General features: G+C 42.2%; 1 protein-coding gene across 1 annotated transcript in view; it reads left to right on the top strand.

The window, feature by feature from the left end:
• phlpp1 (PH domain and leucine rich repeat protein phosphatase 1) overlaps positions 1 to 22,660 on the top strand; it is a 46,833-nt gene continuing 24,173 nt past the window's right edge. The window contains exon 1 of the mRNA XM_067605985.1: positions 1 to 2,091. Coding sequence (XP_067462086.1) covers positions 468 to 2,091 — 1,624 coding nt within the window. The 5' untranslated portion in view covers positions 1 to 467. The remainder of the gene's footprint in view (positions 2,092 to 22,660) is intronic.

Here is a 22,660-nt window from a genome sequence, read left to right on the forward strand (position 1 = left end):
ATCATTTGCTTCCAGCGGCGGCGACTGCGAGACACACGCTAGAAAAATACACCTCCCACAATCCTCCGCGTTGTTTTTAGCGACCCCATCTTGTGTCCTCCTCATGAATATATATCAGCCAGTATTTGCGTAGGAGGTCGGCCGACGTTCATTTCATATTCTAACGCTGTATTTTGGTCCAAATGGGACGCACAGTCACGTCTCCGCCCTGATCTGTCCCTGCGCGCACTGCCTCTTCACAGCGAATATCATCGGTAAAATGTTTTTCTGGAGCAGCGGAGGAGACTCCGACAGGGAAAGGACGGCAAGAAGTGAATGACTACTAGTGGAATAAGTCAGCAACACCGCCCAGTTGGCGGACATTCACCACTGTGGGCGCATATTCGGGCTTTTAAATGTAGACGCTGTAGGTATAACCAAGTGCGCACCGTTATTTATTTAGAGTGGGGGACTTTTCATTGGCAGAGATGGAAAGTGTGCAGGCTGTCGCTGAGGATGGCGCGTCGGATGGAGGCGCGACCAAGTTAATGAAGAAGCCCAGCGGAGCGTCTGTCGCCCGGGGGACTCCAGCGGACGATGGCGGTGGACATTTGGCACCCTCCCGCGTAGATTCAAAGAACGGGAACGGTGTTTCTCACGCCGCTTCTACGACTGGATCTAGTGCGTCAAACCGAACTGTGGCGTCTAATGGCCGGGGCTCATCCAGCAACTCCAGCTCTCTCCTGTTGAGACGGAGGCGCTTGAAGAGGAACCTCTCCGCCGCAGCTGCAGCCACCACCACCACCACCACTTCAGCTGTCACCGCCGCCTGCGGCGCCAAGATGAACTCGGCCCTTTCCTCTGCGTCTTTACACACTCGGAGTCTGGATCGCAAGACTCTGATGAAGCACCGACAGAACATGCAGCTGCAGTCCGCAGATCGCGAGTGGGTGAGAGCCGATCTCCACCGGGGCTCCATACATGTCCACGACAGACTGACGCCCTCATATCCCAGGCCGGTCCTTTGCACTATGGACACCACAGCCGGCGAGGTGGCGCTCCGTCTGAGTAAACTCTGCAGTAAGTCGAGCTCCGTTATGCGTATTTTTAGTAAAGATAACCCCAAGACTGACCAAAATGGCAACTGCAATGTGAAGTATGAATATAATGATAATCCATGCAAGGTCAATGACGACTCAAGTATAAAATGCAACCACCTGACTCCCCTGGAGTCCACAGAATTGAGGGGTCATCCGAGTGACAGGTTAAGACTGCTGCTTATGGAGAATGCAGATGAGCAACAGGACGTTGATGGAAAACTTTTCACCCCGGAGTCAGAGTCACAAGACAACATTACGTGCTCACTGTCAGATTTAAATTCCAACTCTAACATGGATAACCCCAATGATGATGACTCAGAGCATAGGAACGGTGTGGACAGCTATGGATTAAATTCTGGCTCAGATGTGGAGAGTAGTGCATTTGATGACCTGAGCTCCGGGGCCCGGCTCAGCGAGCACCGGGACTCCCTCAGTGATGACATGATTCTGGGCACAGAGGCATCCATCCTCAGCCCCTCGTTTGATAGTGCCACAGAGGGCCATGACATGTACGGCAGCTCCTCGGACGAACTGGAGCTCGACTGTCCTGCGTCGAGCACAAGCATGGACCCCATCTCCCAACATCACACAAATGGTGTCGCCGGCAACTACAAGCAGTGCAACATCGGACATTTAAACGACATGGCAAACAATATGGGGCCAGATAGCAGACTCAACCCACACAGTCTGGGCAGCCTGCCACCCAGCAGTAGTGCAGGCTCATTGTCTAGAGCCTGTTCTACAGGTAATTCACCTGACATCCAAGATCCCGACTGTGGCCAAGGTGCTGTAAAATCAGGGCTGACAGCAGATTACAATGGAGATTCCTGTGAGTCCAGCCCCACACTGTATGTCCAGTTGCACGGTGAAGCTGTCAGGAGGCTTAGCCCAGATGAGAGGCCTCTGCAGATCCAGAATGACTTTCTTTTTAAGCTTGGATTTAAGGACCCCTGGAGAGTTCAAGAGGAAGGGCTTAACACAGAAATTGGCTCCTTGTTGCGTTTCTATGCAGGTAAGATATTAATTTGTGGATATGAGCCATGGTGCAGGCTTCTGCTCATTTTGGGACTTGTTGAGGCCTTCCTTTTTTTGCACACCACTTGGTTTGGACAGCAGAGTTGTAGGGTTTGTAACAGGTTGTCAACCTGTATCACAGAATGAGGCAGGTGCATCCATGCATTATAACATGGTACTAATACAGCCATCCAACTAATTATTTCCCTTTTTGAGACAGAATTAAAGGCTCACATGAGGGTAATAATACACACTTCTTCATTTGAACACTGAAAAAACTCAGTACACAGTTACTCACATCCGTTCAGAGTCTTTTAAATTCTTGTCTGATTGAAGAGAACAGGCCAGCATGTTCTTGTTATTATTTCACCACAGGCAAGGTGAGTGAAGCCACTGCAGACCTTTGCCGATTGCTGCGGCAGCAATTCAGAGGCTTATTATTTAATATCTGTTAGGCAAAGTCTGCTTCACAGTGATGGTTTGTCATGTTCCGGTTTTCCTGTGTGGCTGCATGAATGGGTTAGACTGAGGTCATAGTACAAAGACTATTGGTTTGCCAGATCTACCTTGCCTCAGGGGCTTCCTTTCAAATTTTAGGTCTGGTTTTTTAAAAAATTTTTGTTGTTGTTGTTTGTTTGTTTCTTCCGGCCATGACTGTCTTTGTCGGACCGTAGCAGCACACTGTGCTCCCATGGACACGCATGACATCGCCACAAAGCCATCACCACAACTTATGGTGCTCCGACATGGGGCCCTTTCCGGCTTTTGCCCCATTATCATCCTAATGAAAAGGCTGAATGCCTTTGTGGTTGGATGGAGAGTAGGGGTGGGAGCAGTATGGCTGGGAGGACCATAAACCCTCTCTGTGGACTCAGTGAATTCTGGTCATTGAGATGCTGCACAGTGCCCGTCCTATTGGCATCCAGCGCGGCTACTGTCACACTAACTAACTGCCTGCCAAGCTGGGTTAACGTGCTCCTCCAAAGCCCAGGAAGCCCTTTTCTTCCCCACGCCACTGCCTCCACCACTGCTGCCATGGCTGTTGCCGCTGAGGAAAGTGAAATGGGGAGCGGAGGGGAGGGGAGGGGGGGGGTGAAAATGAGTGTCTGGTGCAGACAGTTGAGGAGACACTGTTTATTGGGTCTAAAGTATGGAAAAGGGAGGCACTTACACTCTGTAGCTTCCTGTCCCGAGAGGCTGTTGAACCAGAAGGTCACTCAATATGAAGCTGAAAATGTACCATGTGCTCCCTCTCACAGTCACATGCACTTCATGACCTATTGTGCTCTTGAAAGACTGGCTTGCTTGAGGTACTGAGAGACTGATTTCATTTAGATAGCATCATATGGCAGGCTGTATGAGCATTACACTGGGGCTCATGTGGACGGATGTGCATGTAGGGGGAAAAAGCAAATGAGTGCTGTGAGCCTGTGCAGTCAGCTGAGCTCAACCAGCAGCCGCAGCAGCTGTTAAAGGCGGGCAAAAAAAATGCCTTGATGCCCCTCTGAGGGTAACGCCTCCACATCCCATGTGAGACAGCTTAACTGTGGTCACCTGAGCTCTCTCTACAGCCCCCCCACAGCCAACAAACTCCACTCAACACCCAGACTACAGTCTGCACAAAAAAAGGCCTAATTCTCATTCAGCCACATGTAGAAGGACATTGAAGAGCACTTTCATATACACTCGCAGATGGAAGCGCTGTTAAAGAGAAAGCAGTGCTGATGTCTTTGTGACATGTCTGGCTTGCTCTTTTGCTGCTTCCTTGCACGATGGAGGCATGTGAGGAATGTACGCTGGCTCCTCTAGAATGTCAGGCACGTCTGCTGAGGAGGAAGTGGAACGAGGGGGTTGGGGGGGGACGGGGTGTACGAGGGGATACCGCGCTGACACATGTTGAGCTGTCTTTGAATGGTTGTCCTGCCCAGATAGTGGAGATAGAGCCAGCCTCAGCTGACTTGCTGGCTGATTCTTAGGCGCAGCTGCTACAACTGTAGACCTCAGTCACACTAAGGGCCTTTTTGTCTGCATGCCCATGCATGCTGAGTGGCCTTTGATACAGGAAGTCCAGTATCTAAACTCTGTATTATTGCTCAGTTGCTCAATAAGAGCACTGTGCACTTTTAACTCTAGATAAAACTTAGATATTAAGTATATGAGAAGCCGGTTAACCACTCTGTATCTTTAATAAAAGCGACAGATGAGGGTACTCAGCACTCCACATGATTAGGGAAGCAGGAGAATGATGAGAAGAGGAAGTCCAATAGTTGCCATGGTGCATCTCGCAAGACCCTTTGGACAATGCAGAGTCCAGTTTGACTTTGAAGGGGTCAGGTCATGCTTTGAGTGCAAAGACTATGCAGTAGCCAGATGAGAGAATTCACTTTGCCCTGCTAGACACACAAACACACACACACACACACACACATACACATGTACAGAAGGCTGCCTAGATCAAAGGGCCGCTGTCCTCTTTGGCAAGCTGACGAGTGATCCTTTCAGAGCTGCCCACACAGGAGCCTCTTGTAATGCCGAGCCAGCTTTATTAGAGTTATTTATTTGAGTACAAGGAAAAAGAGTTTAAAAAAAAACATACACACTACACAGACTCATATAATCAATATATGCATACTCTGTTGCTTGCTGGCCCAAAATGCTACAGTTCCTAATAAAAGTACAGCTCCTTAAGAGGGTTGGGTTTAACAGGTTTTCCTGATGGAGTCACAGCTATGATTTAAGTGCCCATCCAGGTAAAAGTATAGTGTACAGGTCAGTGTCATTCAGGAGCAGGTCTTCTGCTCTGAGAACAGGAGATCCTCAGCCCAGCAAGTAATGCTGTCCCCTGCTTGGATGGCTCTGTTCCCATACCCAGAGGTAGTAGTGTGTGTAGACTTGCAAGAAAAGGAAATGGCATACTGAACCCTAACACACACTGGCACAGGGTTTCCCTAGAGGCGGAGGACCATGAGTTCTTAACCAAACCAAAGCAGCACACTAAATAATTTAGATTCATTAGCCTACTCAGCAGGCCCACATGCACTTCAGCATACCCATTGCTTTTTTGTGAGCTCTCTACTCACCCTATTAAAGATGAAATGTTTGCTTTTTAAAAGCAAGTTCTTGTAAATCTAAATTGGTGTTAAGATTTGGCCTGCTTTATGAGCGAAATTAATGACCATTGGCGTATACCGGCCTAGCAATCATCAAGGTATTAATTCCTCTCAGCTCCACGCAGGATCGGTTTATAGCCCCGGCTTCTGTGAAACAAAGTCAAGGTCGATAACAGTTTCAGCATGCTGCACCCAATTTTCAGATAATTCCCGTTTTGTTTTCAGTATGTGCCAGCAAGGTGAACTTGGCAGGAAGAACTGTTCTTGCAGAACTAATAAAAGCAGAGATAACTGATGAAACGTAGCAGATAACGGCACTGCTATTATCTGTACACTGTGTTACTGTGTAACACTAAATTGTTACAGGCCTACATATTTATGGTCAAAATTATGGTATTATCACGATTAGTGATGGGAATTACTTGTGTTTCTTAAAATAACATTGTATAGTGCATTTTTGTTATTTCATGTTTTTAATATAAGTTTTTTTCTGCAAAGATTCTCAAAACAAATGATTTCACCCCTATTTCCTCACTGCTATTGAGGTGCTTATTTGCTACTTTATTACTTTGGGGTCTAGCAACAACTCCAAGGCTAACACTGCAAAAATTCTGCCCTTTTTTTTGTCATCACCTGGTTCAACTCCAAAGTATTTTCAAATTACAGATTACGGTCTTTTTAGGAACCAAAGCATTATTTTGGCATTTAGACTTGGAAGGAAAAATATCCGCTAAAAATGGACTAACTTTTTTTCACTTCTCACTTATTGTGTCAAGACTTTTTCTACAACACATCAATATTACCAAATGACATCATGGAAATATAAAGTTGTGGTAAACGGATGTCTTAATTTGTGGCTTTAAATTGTTACCATCCTACTCAAATTAAAGGTTTAAATCAATATTAGAAGAAACCAAATAAAAGCAGTCTTGCAACCCGAATAAAAAAAAAAAAAAAATCTCAACAGAGACACGGAAGCAGCTTGACTCTCACTTATTCCATGTAGACACGAGACACTACCTTTTTACAGAAAGACAGCGATAGTTCAGTTACTCTAAAAGCCTGAAGGAATCTCAACTCAGGACTGTATCTTTCCGTTCTTACCTCAGGCCTTCTCTGAGGAGGCAGCGGCTGACGTGATGACTTAAAGGACTCTGCATGGTTTAAAGGCTTAATGAAGCTCCAAGCTTTCTCCAGCAGGCTCTGTGGCAGCTATTAAGCAGAGAACCACTCAGCCTGTCTTGTCTGCACCACGTTGCTCTTTCTTCGTACCGTCTGCACGGCAGATTGCTCTTGCACTTGCATCCCTATGAAAACATTTTCAAAGGCAGAAGGGAGAGGGGGAGGGGGGGGGGACCCTATACACAATTTTTGACATTGTTTTGTTTTTATGAATGGTCACTGATAACAATATGAGGATCCATTCCAGTGGTTTAGTTGCATTTTGTTATTCAAATGATATTCAGGTTATGTTTTACAGCTCAACAGGGTTTCATGAATTTCAATAGTTGGGTGTCAGTTTCAATTTAATGTATAAAACAGGATTTTTTTTTTTTTTTTTAGTTTTTTCAGCATCTCTATGAATGCAAACACTCCTGGGAAAACTTAGCAGAAGTGAGGCACTAGGCTGCATCATCCTTTCTCACATCCATGTCCTCGCTTGACAGCTAATGGTCTTTCTAAACGGCCCATTGCTGAGTCATTATGTAATTGTGTAATCAGATTTCACACGTTTCAGAGCTCAAATCCAATACGCATGTGTCGGTGTGCGCTGATAATTTTTTTTCTTTTTTTTTTTTTTTTTGCGTTTACTAGTGTATGTGTGCACTAAAGATAAAAACCGGCACAGGAGAAATGAAAGAATAGATTTATATATTTCATGTCTCTTCACGTGCGAGCCACACGTGTAGATATAGTCTCAAATGAAATGTGGCCACGCAGCCTCAGCATGGAGATGGATGTGTGTATCTCTGAGGATTTACATGTGTGTGTGTGTGTGTGTATATATGTATGTGTCTACTGAGGCAGACATGGAGAGGATGGTGGTGTCAGCTTGTAGCAGTTAAAGCCAGGGGAACTGTTTTCTGTCTAATATAGATTGCCTTCTTGGCTGACATCCTCCCACCCTCCTCTTCTCTGCTCTCTCACTGAATCTTCCTCCCTCTCTCAATTTCTCTCATGATCGATCCCCCTCCCTCTCCTCTCACTATCTCTCCTCGCATCTCCTCCCTCACACCATCTGACAGTTTCCATTTATCTCCCCATATCTCTTTATCTCTCCTTAGCTTATTGCTTTTCATTCCAGGAATTACTGGTCACCCTCATAATTTTCTTTAAAAAACATTAATAAAAGGCAAAAAGAACAGCTTAAGTCATTATTTCTGCAGTTCCAGCACACTTAAAAACACTCTTTCTAAATGTCTTCTTGGTTTGTGAGTGAGGATGCTTTGTGTTTAGTTTATGCCCCCTGTGGAAATAAGAGTGGTATGCGATTGAAATTCTCATTGCTCTGTGGTAAGCTGCTGAATCTAGGCTGAACAATGCCATGCTGATATGTCACTCCTGTCTGCCTGCCGGCAAAATCTGAGATAGGCGAACTGGCGAACTAAGGAGGTTTGGAGGGGCAGCGGCTTTTCCTGCCCTATGGGAGCAGCCAGGCCTCTCAGCTGTCTGTCAAACTGCCCCTGACGAACGCTCCCCCAGAAACCTCGAGGGGGGACTTGAGTGGCTGGTGCTTGCGAGCAAAGGCAGTGAAAAGGTTACCCTTTCAGTGGGGTCATGGAGTAGGCCGACTGTCCCCAAGCTGAGCACCAGCCCCTGCCCTGACCACATGCATGAAGGGGGGATTAGAGGCAGGCCAGCAGGGGCTCACTCTCTGCAGCTTTGATCAGCAGCAGCATGGCCTAATACCAGACAACATCTGCAACTCTCAGCATTAAAGAGGCCCAAAAATTCCGATTAGGGAACACACGGCCTGCTTGCCTTGCTAGTGTGCAGGACAGAACTGTGTCAGTTCCTGGATGGGAGGTTTTTAAATACCACCGCTCCAGTGGTGCTTACACTGATTTGTTTTACAAGTCTCCAGAGACGTTATTTGACGTTGAGTTTCAAATTCCAATTTTTTTAGCCTTTCATTTTCTTTCACATACATTGAGTTATTGCAAAAGGATAAGATTAGGAAGGTCTCGGGTTAGCTGTTTATTGACGATGTTGTTTTCACAGAGACACTTTCCTGCAGCGCGGAAACAAAAGGCTAAATAGATGGGAGTGTTTGGCAAATAGTATTGTGCGAGTGGAATTCACAGCGTTGCTAAAATGTCCCCGAATCTTTGTTCATGTCATCTGGACACAGCTAGATACAGTGCATGTTTGGGTGGAGCTCAGCTTGTTTCTATGGACTCTGCTCTAATAGAAACGGGGCAGAGCTGTTGATATGAAATGACCTAGTTGAAAGTTCATCTCTCTCAAAAAATGCTGTAGTACAGGAATGGCACTTCCTCATTGGCTAGTGTGTTTAAGAGAAAGCACTCAAGAGAAAACAAGGTACAATCAAAAGCCCTTAGTTAGACTTCACAATCACAGTGTTGTGTGGTATGTGATTGTGCAAAACTGTTTCTGTAAAGGCACAGGTAGCATACTTTGTGCTTATCCACCAGCACATCACTGTTATAAGTCTATGCTGTAATTCCAAACTATCACAGCCTTTTCAGCCATGTCTTACTATAAGTCACTAGTTTATTAGGTGCGCATGTGCAGTTTAATGCTATCTGGGTCAGAAAGTCATGTTATCACATACTGTATATTATTTTATGGGGTTATTACTAATGCGTTAGTGTGTAAACAGCAATTTATTGTTGTAGCTGATCGAATTGCTGTTAATTATAATAACTTTATATGCTGTTAGTTTATTCTTTAGCAGTATGTCATATTTTAAGGTGATCATATGATTTTGATGTTAAACTGTAGTATTCTAAGTAATTGGAACTATAACTGTAAAAATGGAGTAGAGTAAAAAGTATTTAATATATATATGTACATATGAATATTTCTCTCTAAAATGTGGAAGTATTATGTAAAAAAAAAAAAAAGAGGAAATACTCAAGTAAAGTACATTCTACCTAAATTAGACCTACTGTAAGTTTATTGGGTTGTATTTTATAGAAAAGTTATTCTAATATTCCCCCTCAAAAGCCAAACATATGTCTAAAAAATAGAAAGACTATAAGCTTCATAAGTGTAGGATTTTTTTGCAGGACTCTTATACTGGATTACATTAAATTGCTCAGGTGCACCTAATAAACTGATTAATTACTTAAGGGCTGAGGTCTGTGAAGCTTAAAGTCCTAGGGAGACATCACTCCATGTGCAGCGTGTTACAATCATTAACATGGCAATTTACTTGTCACTTGCTGTTAGCTGTTGCAGTTTGATAATCACCCAGATCCTGGAAAAAAAAAAAGAAAAAAAAAAGCAGTCACCTGCTGCACCAGGAAGTTAGCTCTCACTCTCTCTGCACCCTGTGTCCCCCTCCCTTTCTCTGTTTTTTTTTTTTTTTTTTTTTCTTGTACATGCTTGTTTTCCGCCGGCCGGTCTTATTCTATCTCTAGTTCCTGTTTTGCTTGTGCTGCCTCTCATAAATACATTTTTATTAACTCTCACTCAGCTAACACCCAGCTCTTTTCACGCTCTGGTTAAAGACTTCCCTCGCTTTAGTTCTTTTTTTTTTTTTTCTCACTATCCCTCACTCTCCCTCTCTCTCTGTGCCCTCCTCCCTTAGCACCCCCACCCTCCTCAGTGCCACTGTGTTCACATGGCCCCTGCATGTGACATGAGGCTGAGCCAAAACACCCCGGATGCCCGCTTCAGCCCTCCACTGTTCCAGACCTTGTTAAATTTTAAACAAAACAAAAGGAAAGGAGGGAGGGGGGGAGGAGGTGGGAGGGGGGGGGGGGGGGGGGGGTGTTAGAGAAGGAGAAAGAGAAAAGTGAGCACGTGGGGCCAAGGGAATGTGCAACAACATCACAATCTCATTCATTCACTCGTCCTCTCCCTGTGCATCATCAGGAGCCCTTTAATTCTTGCTCGCTCTCTCTCTCTCTCTCTCTCTCTCTCTCTATCCCCCTTCACTCTTCTTGTGTGAAAGCCTTCCTCTCTGTCCTCTCTGTGCTTTCTCTCGGCTCTGAACTGGACCGATTGTAGCCTTAACCACAGATCTGGGGTCTGATTACTTTGTGGCCTGTCCTTCTGTGGGATTATTGAACAACTGACTCTGTAGCTGCTGTCTTCATGGACAACTCTACCCGAAGGCAACTGCTGACCACTAACGTCAGATGCATTTTTTATGCAATAGGAGAATAGCTGGACTAGAAATAATAAAAATCACTGTTTACTTTTATTATTACTTGCACTCATCCTTTGTATGAAACCCCTGGTTCGTTTCTGTCACTATTAAAATAGTGCTACAACGTGGCAACCTTTAATATGAAGTGTCTCAGAACAACTTGGACGCCTGCAACATCCCCCTGGATCATAGCCAGATTTAGCTAAGCTACGAGAGTCCTTCATAGCTTCTGATAATGAATGGCGTTAGAGGTTAAGTACAAACAATAACAATGATGTGCTTATCTGTGTGTCAGCGGTCTACCCTCAGGGAAACTTGGAACTGAAAGTAGTTTGACTGCCTTTCATCATGGATCAGCAGCTATTAATTCCAGCCAGCAATACAAATTATGTCATTGTCACCACTCATGCTCATAACTCTCATATAAAGACAGTTTCCTGGCGTAACGACGAAGGAGATGACAGAATCAGGTGGGCCAAATTGTTGTGTTTTTTTTTTTTTTTTTTTTTTTGGTTATTTATAGAGACAAAGTTGCTTTTCAGTTTGGCTAACTGTTTCTCTAACTCACTGATTATTTCTCCAGCAGTTAAAGGATAGGTGTCTTAAAACAATAGTCAGGTGCCCATATGAACATTGAAACAGGTTTTACATACAATAATAATTCCTACTTGATCATACTGGCCATTAGAAGATCCCCTCCAAATGCGCTTAGTGACGAGGGACAAAATCCACAATCCTCAAAAATATATTTAAATCTAAAGATAATATTTATCTGAAGATGATACGAGGCTCCAGCAGTCTCAGTTAGTTAAATAAAGTGGATATCTTCCAAAGTTACAGTCTTTTTAGTAAAAGAATTCCCTCCTTGTGTCTTGACGGACAGCATTTTCCTGTTCAGCTGCAGTGGAAGGATCAAAACAAAAAGATGGAATTTGGCATTAAATTGAAAGTAACTTTGAAAGACTTGATTTGATTTTATATTCAGATAAAATATATTTTTGCACAGAAGGAGGGCTGTGGATTTTGTCCCCCACTACTTATATTGAAAGCACATTATGAAGGGATCTTTTAATGGCCAGTATGAACAGGAGGAATGATTCCAGCAAGAAAAACATGTGTCAATGTTTATTTGGGTGCCTGAATATTGTCTTAGGACAGATATGAAAAATTCAAAAAAAATGATTAAATGGTTATAAATCGTATCAGGTTTGGTGAATTTGTGATGTCACATGGCACAAATACTTGCAAACAAGTTAATAGCAAAACAAGCTCAGAGAGGAGCCTTGAGCAGGCTGCAGCTTTTTGGTCCAGCCAGCAGAGTATTCATCCCACCAATCACACACACACACACACACACACACTTCTCATAATATTACAGTACAGTACACTGCTCTGGTATTCACCCAGTCTCTAGCTCACGCCATTGCTATTCTAGTGCTGCATCTATGAAAATGTTGCTGCCGCCTACTTAAATCTGCTTCTCTCTACTCAGGAATCTGTCTACTCGTTGATTGGTAGCACATGCTTAGTGCACACACAGTACATAAAATCACATCTGTTCACTGTGAAGGAAAAAAAGTTGCCGTGTCATCTTTTCAAAACACAGACTATATAATCTTTTGAGATCAAAAAAAAATCTCTCCTTGCATGGTAGGCTGAGTGTTGCCATGGTAAAACTGTATCAGGGATGCAGGTAGCTTCAATGCACTTCAATGTATAATGTGTAATAGAAGCTAAAGCTGAAACTTAGTCAATTAATCGAGTAGTACATCAACAGAAAATAAATATACAACAAATTTGAGTTGCGATTAATCATCTTAGTAACTTTTCTGGCAAAATTGCTAAAAGTCCACTTGTTCTAGCTTCTCAAATGTGACTATTTGCTGTTTTTCTTAGTTTTTTTAGGATAGAAAACTGATTATCTTTCTATCTCTAGTTTTGTACTGTTTTGACAAAGCAAGACAGTCACATTGGGCTCTGAGAAAACATGATGGGCATTTTCCACAATTTCTCGACATTATTATAGACCAAAACAATTAGCAGGTGAAACTAATGGGTATTTGCAGCCCTAATAAAAGCAGATTAACATCAGAGTTTTGTGTTGCACAGGAAAGAAACTGTGATAAGATTTGTCTCGGTTGTTGGTGAGCAGAAGACAGACACATAAAATCACATTGTTCTCACCGTTGACCTTTAGACATGTGACCCTGCTGCTGCTGCTGCTGCTGCTGCTCACTTATCATGCCCTCAGTCTTTGAATTATGACTGACTGACTGACAAGTGCACACGCACAATCCTCATATTAACATATTGTATGAGGAGACGGAGGGTATTAGTGACAGTGCAGTGGCTAAATAAGTTGACTGTTGCACAGGAAAGGACTCTTGTGTATTGTGCAACTCTGGTGTCACTATAATTAGAATTTTGACTTATTATCACAATAATTTTAGTTTCCTGACACAATCCCCCCCAAGAAAGGATGCCTGTATTACTCAAGGTTGTCAGCACAGAGTCTTTAGAGCTGCATACTTAACAGTTCATGAATTAGGATGTAGACTGTTTGTTAAATGTCAAAGAATCACAGCTGTCACGGTGCTGTGACACAAACAATCCACCTGATTATCTTTTGGAGTTTTGCTCTTTTGTGACCTTTTAAAATTTTTTCTCCCTCTAATAGTCGTCCACGCCGGCTTTCAGGCTGAATGTAAAAATATCCATGCCTCATTTCTATCAGCGACAGGCATTATTAATGCAGCGGTACAAATGAACAGGGAAACCCAGGGCGACAAACAGGCGGGAGTCGCTGCAAGCTAATTAATCACTGACATACACATAACCACACACACACACACACACATAAAAACTCTGGCATGTGCATTCACGGTCCACCACAATCAGCTCTAACCTTTTTTTGCGCGACATCAAACCTTCACTGGCTTACCAATTAGCGTTCTCATCTCGTCTCTTTAGCTTCGGTATCAGAGGGAGGTGTTGTCAGCTCGCTCCTTTATCGCTACTCTCCCCCTTCATCCCTAGCTCTCACATTTCACCCTCCCCTGATGCACTTCCCAGGGGGGTTGAATGCTAGGTGGGTAAGCCTAAACCTCTATGCCTAGGAGGGGGGGGGGGGGTTATTATACTGGTGCTTAAGACGACAATACCTTTACTCCCCGCTCTTTCTCGTTCTAACTCTATCTTTAAGCCCCTAAGGCGCTGCACTTTATCAAGGCTGTATGGAGTGCTGCAGAGACAGGCTGCTGCTGTACACAGGCCATTAGCAGCTGCTGAGTGACAGAATGCGGAGGCTGAAGTGACACAGTGACGCCGCTGATGAGCAACCGGTGTCCTGGGCGATGAGATAATATGTGTGTTTGAGAAACCCTCTTACATGATTTGGGTGAATCTTAAAAGTATGTGCAGCAGTATAATCATCTTTTTTTTTTTTCTTTTCCTGATCTCACCAGACTGAGAGCACATTTATTTCCTCTCGTCTCGACTGTTCTTGCTCTGGCAGAATGTGGTAAATATGCTCAAAATGGAGTGGGGATGATTATTTTTTATTGTCAATTAATCACAGTTTTGTTCCAGATTTTTTTTTTTCCAGATTTTGTTTTCCAGAGTTCATGGTGATATATTGTGATATACACAAGAGAAAAGAAACAATCTTCACTTTTGAGAAGCAGTTTGTTTAATGAATGACTTAAGCAATTAATTGATTTAGGATTTTTTTTGTTTGTATTTGCCGTTACTATTTGTTAATTAGTTTTCTTTCCAACCACAAATCGAGTTCTGATGATCCATGAAAAATAAGCAGGAGTCATGCTTGTAGTCGGTGTTTTACATCCATGCTCCATATGTTATGAGCCCATCCGGCGTGTTGTATTGATGAAACTTTAGCACAGACACACATGCAGCATACTGGAGCTCATAGGGGGGGGACGTATGCCTCGGTTCCTGCCTCGTTGAAAAGCTCCAGCAGGCGGAGAATCTATCACAGCGTTGTCATACATTGTTTGCTGGTGTCTAGGATTAGCTTTAATTGCGTCTTCGGTCATGGCTGCAGACCGCCTTTGTGCCATAGTGCATGCATTCAACGCGTGCAAGGCTGATTATGTGTCCTCATGTGTTAGTGAGAGAGCTGTAAGACTGAGGGCGAGTGCTGCATCATTCATGAGTGTGTGCCACCCTGTGCCTGGACTGCAGTGACCCGTAACTGTCAACAGTGTATCCTTGAGCATGATGGCGCAGGCTGTGCTGAGGACACACTGCAGGAACTGCTGGCATGTGGAGGGCTGTGGGTGGGGCCTGGGGATGGGGATGGGGATGGGTGTGCCAGTTTGAAGCTGGAGAGGAAGTTGTGAATGCAGAGGAGGGCTGAATAGCTGAATAGGACACTCCTAATAATGTAGAACATTATCTGTCCCTTTTTTTTTTTTTTTTTTTTTTTTGGAAGTTCCGTTTTTACTTCTCCTCCTCTTTGGTGAGGTCAGGGAGAATTGTCAGCCACAGAGCAGTGACCCAGGACACCCATGTGCTGCCCTAACGACACTAAAGCAGGATGGATCCATACTGACATATTTCAGAAGAGGGCTGGGGCTTTGTAAAGGTGTGAAGACAGAGAGGTCAGGTCGTGAGTAAGCTTGGCTAGAAATGGGGAAACTCTGCAAGGGCAGACACATAAAACCACTCAGACTAACAGTTTACAATGGAAGAAGGAAGCACTGCATGGCTCTGATGGCTCGTACGACAGGTGCTCTTCAGTGGGGCAGGTAAAAATACAAAAAACAAGATCCAGGAAGTCGTGCTACACATTTGTCCTTAAGTGGTGCAGACAACCAAAGCAGATAAGACACTCCATCTTCAGATGAAATAATATTATGAATTCATTCTTTGAGCATATGGGTAACCAAACAGACCAACACGTATTGACTCTAAGTCTTCATCAGGGTCTCACCCTGATGACCCTGATGAAGATTTAGAGTTGATACATGTTGATCTGTTTGGTCTTTTTTCCATGGTTGTCTGCACCATTCAAGGAAAAATATCAAGCAAGACTTCCTGGATCTTTTCTTTTGTATGTTCACTCAGACTTTAATTTTGAACAGACAAAAAGAGGGAGAGAAGAGGGTTGTAGAGTATGGATGATAGCTGGAGATACTGAAGCCTGACGTTATATACTTTAGGGAATGGGTAATAAAGGAAGATAAGTAGGGGAAACTTCAGAATTTCAGTTCAGTGAAAGCCTTCCTGGCCCTCAGAAACATTAAAATATGCACATACACACACACATGTACACACAGTTAAAACCTTTCCGGTCATAACGTGCATGCGTGTCTGTGTGTGTGTGTGTGTGTGTGTGTGTGTGTGAGCAAGCAAAACAGAGACACATTACATAACTGGGCACCCTGGCTCTCCTGCCAGTTTACTATCACACAACAGTAACTCGGCTCACACGTGTGCAGGCTTGTTTTATTTTGTGTGTGAAAGCGCAGCCTCTCATTTGTCTCTCACGCACTCATGACCCTGCTGGTAATTCATTATTTTACCAACGTGGAATAGCTATTCTCTTCCACACAGATGAACAAGTTTGTCATGCGTTCGAACTGAATCTACACGGAACTGCATTACATAAACACTCAGAGGGTTTTGATGGAGAATATATCTGACCTTTTGCGGGGAAGATATTAGATACTTGCAGGAAGTGAGTGAGACATTGATGTTTTTAACCTTAAAAAAAGGAGAAAAAAATTTGAAATGGACCCAACACTACGTGATGCAAGGTCTTATCAGAAAACTCAATTGCTTCCTCATCCTTCGTGAATAAACATCACAGCTTCTCTTATAGCATCTCTGCTGATAAAGAAACACTTTTGCTTTGGTTAAAAGAATCCGCCAGTACATGACTATGCATCTTGTTTTCCTTTTTAATGAATAATTCTGGTAATTTACCATAATTTCTATTCGTTATGAAAATAGTACACTCACCAAGTTAATTTCTGAGGTCTGGAAACACAGCAAAATGACTCGAGAAGTCTGGCAACATGCTTTGAGCAGCTACCCTGTCAGAAATACAACAGGAGAAGACAAGCAAAGCATGTTACTTGTGTTCTATATAAAATACTGTTGTTATACGTTTATTGACATAAATATATTTATTTCATATTCCAAGTTTGTGGGTCACAGTAACAGAAAGCAGATCTTCCTAACTCTGTATGAATTTTTGGTACTTGCAGGGTGAGCCGTGTCTGTGAGCAGGTACCAACGTTCCAAGAAAGCAGGGCTGAGAGATGGGGGGGGGCTTTTGTAAAATAGCTTTATAAATAAATAAAAACAAATGCTGATTCCCTCTCCTTGATGGAGCAGGCAGGCCAGTTTTTTGATATAGTAGGCAATGGTGTGTCCCATAACTACAGTATCTCCAGTGATGAATCTTAATGCAGAGTGATCTACTGCTTCTAAAGGTTTGAGAGTGGAACTGGCTGCCTGCCCATAAATAACATCCCCATAATCCAATACGGAGAGGAAAACTGCTTCAACAATTCTTTTTCTCATAAATAAGGGAAAGCAAGATTTATTTCTGAAAAGAAAACCCCATCTCGGCTTTGATAACAATATGGCAATATGGACTTTAAAAGTAAGTTTTTCATTCACCCAAATGCCTTGATATTTACAATATTGCAACAGAATTTTTTTTTAAAACTACCATGGTCAATATTTGTTGCATTTGAAAACAACACCCATTTTGATTTTACACAGTTTGGGACCAGTTTCAAATTATGAAGGTGTTTTTGAAGGAGGTTAAATGATAGCTTTTGAGTGGTGGCATGAATAGAATCCACACAAGAGTAAAGGACCGTGTCATCTGCGTATAGATGAAAGTTACAATTGTATAATGAAAAGGTAATATTGTTTATATAAATAGTGAATAAAACTGGTCCAAGGACAGAACCATAATGTGGAGAAAAGAGGACTGAATTTACCTATCTTGACACCGTGACCTAACGGAAAGATAATTCTGAAACCATAGGCAGCTAGCATTGTCAAAACCCAAAGAAGAAAGTCATTGTAAAAGCAGAGAGTGGTCAACTGTGTCAAAAGCAGACTGAAATGTCAGAAGCCAGACTGAAATGGAGGTAGTATGGAATGCATGGATAAAAATGATTTCAACTGTTCATTAACAAGTGACTCAAGTATTTTTGTGAGTCAAGATAGTTTTGAGATTGGACGATAATTATTTAATTCAGATTTGCTACCACCTTTGTGGAGAGGAAGAACATGGGCAGTCTTCCAAACTGTAGGAATGATGTCAGAGGTAATGCTAAGACTGAAAATATGATTTCAGAAATTAGCTGTGCTGAGGATTTCAGAGCAAATAGTTCTGGTTTGTCATCATCTGTTGATTTTCACACATTAATATTGCATAAGGCGTATCAATATTGCATAAGGCATCAGCTACCATCCAACTGGAGACATGAGATAAGCTAAAGGAGTGGTTTACTTCAGTAGTAGTATCAAGGAAGGATGACCTATGTTCTTCCAGACTACCGTTGAGACCAACACCAAGACTCAAATAACTGACGAGATGCAGCAAAATGATTGTTAAAACAGTGCAAATTGCATGGCTATGAGTTACCCCATTAACTACATAGGCAGGTAGAGGAGTGCTAGAATTGTTAATAGGTAGATTTTACTATTTTCCAGAATTTACTGTGGTTATTAGAGGAATTATGTTTACTGGAATAAAATAACATAGAATTGAATCAGAGATCTACATTTTGTCTTTTTAAAAGATGCATTCTTATCTAAAACTGAGTTAAAAACACTGGTAAAATAATTTAAAGCTAGTTCAGGATCAGGGGTTTCGAGAGTGTCAACGATTGGACTGGAGTAAAGGTCACGTAGAAAGGCCTGGTCATTAAAATGTTTTAAGTTTTTTCGAACCACCATGTGAATTAGTTTTCCTCTGTTTCACATTTTTAATGCAAATAATCGGGCAATGGTCCCTAACAACAAGGTCAAAAACACCACAGGCAGGAAGTCAATTATGCTTGACTTGGAGGAATCCTTCAGGCTGGGGCAAGTGGGATGTGAAATAAGATTTGTACAATTAAGATGGTAAAAAAATTCCTTAAAATTATTAGATGCTGAGGTAAGCCAGTCTAAATAGAGATCACCAAGGACAATCACCTCATGATCAATAGTGATCAACTATATAGAGAGGTCTAGATAATCTTGCTAAACTTTAAACTTGTTTACAACCTGTCAGACTTTGTTGTAGTGATGTTGCTGTTCGTACATCTTAGCAATTATACGTTTATGAGTATGTTTTCTATCGTAATGGCAATTATACAAAAATAAGACCCCAATTGTAATGAACTGTAATTAGAACCATGCATACATGATTTTATGCAATTATACAATGTCAAATTTTGTCAGCTGCAGAGTGTGTAGTGTCTGGTTGAATGTCTGTTTTGTGGTAGTTTCAATGTGAGGACCGTGATTAGCTCACCTAGCCTTACAGCGTTTTCCTCTCATGAGTCCTTCCTGCCTCGGGTGACAGGATATGCCTGTGGCCAACTCCTTGTCTATCTGTTTATCCATGTATTTATGTTTCTATACAGTATTTTCCCCACTCTATCTTAACCATCTCAGCTCGACCTCACTTTGTTTTTCCTACCCTTCCATCCTACAGATAGCTCTTTATTTCCATCCCCCTCTCTCTTGCTATAGTTCTCCCTACAGCAGCATAGCTCTTAGTATTCACTCTTGTACAGTATAAGCACGCAGTACATGGACCCTCATTATTCTTTTCTATACTTTTACTTATTTATTTTACACACACACACTCTCACCCACAAACATATTAAATAATTCATTTAGGAGCTCTGCGTACTTTCACAGCCTCACAGTAACACTCCGATTTACACCCATGCATTCAATTAATTTGTAGCTCACACTCACATATTGTATTGTATTGCATGAGCAAACATGCAGGCACCTTCGTCCACTCTGGTAACATTTGCATTTGCTCACGCACAAACAAGGGAGTGAAAACAATCCCCAGAGCTCTTATGTGTGTGCTTGCTCTCTGAGCTCGCTGATCAGTGGGCTCGTGTTTTCCAATGTAAGGTTTCGTAACACACACGCATTACATAACAGCAGCAGGAGTCGAACTGGGAAGAAGGGGGAGAGGAGAGGGGGAGCACACATCTATGTACGTCAGCATCCAGCCCTTCTACTGACAGAGGGAATCACTGGGGAGAATCTTCTTTTTCACACACCGATGCCTGCGATTCAGAGCATCCATAACGCCGTTCTCCTCTCTGTTCGCTGCATCTGGTTCTATTTTTCGTGGATATTGATTGAATTACATGATGAAGCATGTTCACAGTGCAGTGGGTGGTGTGAAGGACAGTGCAGCTGATATAAATGCTGCTATTGCTTTCTCTTTAGGGCACAAAAGTCATTTATTTAAAGATTCATATCTGCACAATTTGATTTATAAACCTCTTATGGCTTTTTTTTCCCACTGTGCCTCATTGTAGCTGTTAGGCGCATGAGAGATAGTATGGATCTGTTTCTGCTTCTGCTCTTAAACAGAGATTAGAATCAGGTACACATGACCTTATATGTAAAGATGAGAAGTAGATTGAGCTTCTACAGCTGTGCAATAAGTCATGTTAGATATTATAATTTGCAGAAGAGCAACTTAGTGTGCAAGTGGGTCAAACTCCAGCAAAGAGAAGATAATTCAGCATTACAGAGCACACTACAAATCCTCCTTCAGGTCATCCCCCTGCCATTATGCATCCCCACACTGCCCCTACAGGCAGTGAATGGTAATGCATTGACCTGATAACTGATTGTACAATGCCTTTAATAGCAGAGGGCTGTTTAGTTCCCTTCTCCCCAGGGGCAAAGGGTAATAATGGTTTGATGGGGAAGATATTGCAGGCTGTGACCTCATTTGGATTCAGGATGTGTTTCACTGGACTGGAAGAGAAGTTGTTGTACAGTGTCAGTTAGTGTGTGTATGTGTGTGTGTGTGTGTGTGTTTCTATCTGATTGCATCCTTCTTGGTGACATGCTTAAGAGAGATGAGCTATCAGAATTTGAGGGCATCCATCAAACTATTAATTATCCAGCTCACCCTCTCTCCAGGGATGAAGGGACATCTCAGGGTCACCAGGGCCACGGCAATATATTTTCCCTGAGCCCCTTGTCTTTGTGTGCCCCCCCCCTCCTTAATGCTACATTACCATCTGAGAGCAACAATTGAGAACAACAAAGTAAATTCACTCACACACACTGCCTGTCCCCTTATCCTGAATTATTTGTAGATATTGTTTTAGTATATTCCAGAAAATTGAAATTCTGTACTGTAAAACTCTCCTTTTTGAAAATCACACACATTCAGAAACGTGGCATCTAAAGTGCATAACGATTTAAACATGTTTAAATGTTTTATTAATTAATGAGATAATGGAAGCAAAGCATGCTGTAACATGAATGATTAAATAAATACTCAGCTGGCTAATCAGCTGCTTGTGGCACTGTCTAAACACTGCTGTCTACATTTGTTTATCATCATTTCACTCTTGACTGCAGTTGTTTGCACTTTTGAGTTGACTTTGCATCAATATACTTTAGTGAGTCTTACAGAGTCACTACAAGAAGGTCAAGGTTATTTTGTCTGAACAAAACAAAATGGCAAATTAAGATGTAGAAACATGTCAGAGTATAATCCAAAGATTTTTTTTTGTTTTGTTTAGTTTTTTTTGAAGAAAGCTTTTTGCTTGCAAACTGACATTTTTTGAGTTAATGGTTTAGATTATAGTCACATTTATTTTCCAATTTCTGCTCTCTCAGTATAGTAGAGCTGAAAGAATTAGTTGCTTAATCCAGAAAATGAATCTGCCACTATTTTGATAATCAAATAATCATTTTAGTCATTTTTTAAAGCAAAAATGGCAAACAAAAATTGCTGTCTTGTTATAATTTAATGCTTTTCTTTGTCTTATGTGATAGTAAATTGAATATCTTTGGGTTATGGACCATTGCTTGGACAAAACAAGACATGTGAAGACATCGCCTTTGAGTCTGGAAATGGTCATTTTTCATTATTTTCTAACATTTCATAGACAAAATGATGAATCGATTAATTGAGAAAATTATTGGTAGATAATCTATAATGAAAATAATCGTTAGTTGCAGCCCTACAATAGCACCTTTGGACAAAAACTAGAACAATAAGTACCACTTAAACAAAACTCTACATACTAAATGCTAACATGCTATAGTTTAGCAGTTATTATGTTTACCATGTTCACCGTGTTACTTTAGCTGGTTAGCATGCTAACAGTTGCTAATGGCCTGATGTTATTTGTTTTGCTGCTATTTGGTCATAAACCAAAGTGTTTGACAAATTAAGATTTTGATTGGGATAAGGATTGCCAACCCTAGAGCCATGCCAGCTAAAAACTACGTAACACCAAATAAAACTATCGAAGTACTCTCCAGCTAGCCCTTTTTTTTGTTATTTTGACTGCTGAATATTTTGTTTGACTCCTCCTTTTCCTGGCAGTCAAAATATTAAAACGTATCTGTGTAGAATGCTCATGGGCTTTTTAAAAAGTGAAGATAATATGGCAGCCCAGTATATTTATGCGGAACATGGTTCAAAGTGACAACACCTGACACACATGTGAGCACACGTGCATCTGCCATGTCACATGATAAGCGATAATGCACGATCATCTCACTTATTTCCCATGCAAACACGTACCTCATCTTCTTATCACTTTCACACAAAGGACAGCTTGACACATTTCACACATCAACACCTCGTCAGTCTCAGCCCCTTCTAACCTCTCTCTGTGGACACGTTTGTGAGGGAACATGTGGGAACTTTTAAAGGGGACGTTTGTAGGATTAAGAAGCTACTAATTAAAGGTAATTCATTTCACAAACCGTGAAACTGTGGTATTTCAACAGCCTTGAGACCTTCCCGGAAATCTCTACTTCACACTGTGTTTTTCACCGCCGCACATTCACGGCTCAACATGTGCGTCGTCTTGTGAGGTGCAGAGAAGTGTGACGTGAGGGAAAAAATGTGG

Source organism: Thunnus thynnus, chromosome 12 (assembly GCF_963924715.1).
Source record: "Thunnus thynnus chromosome 12, fThuThy2.1, whole genome shotgun sequence".
NCBI classification, from domain to species: Eukaryota; Metazoa; Chordata; class Actinopteri; order Scombriformes; family Scombridae; genus Thunnus; species Thunnus thynnus.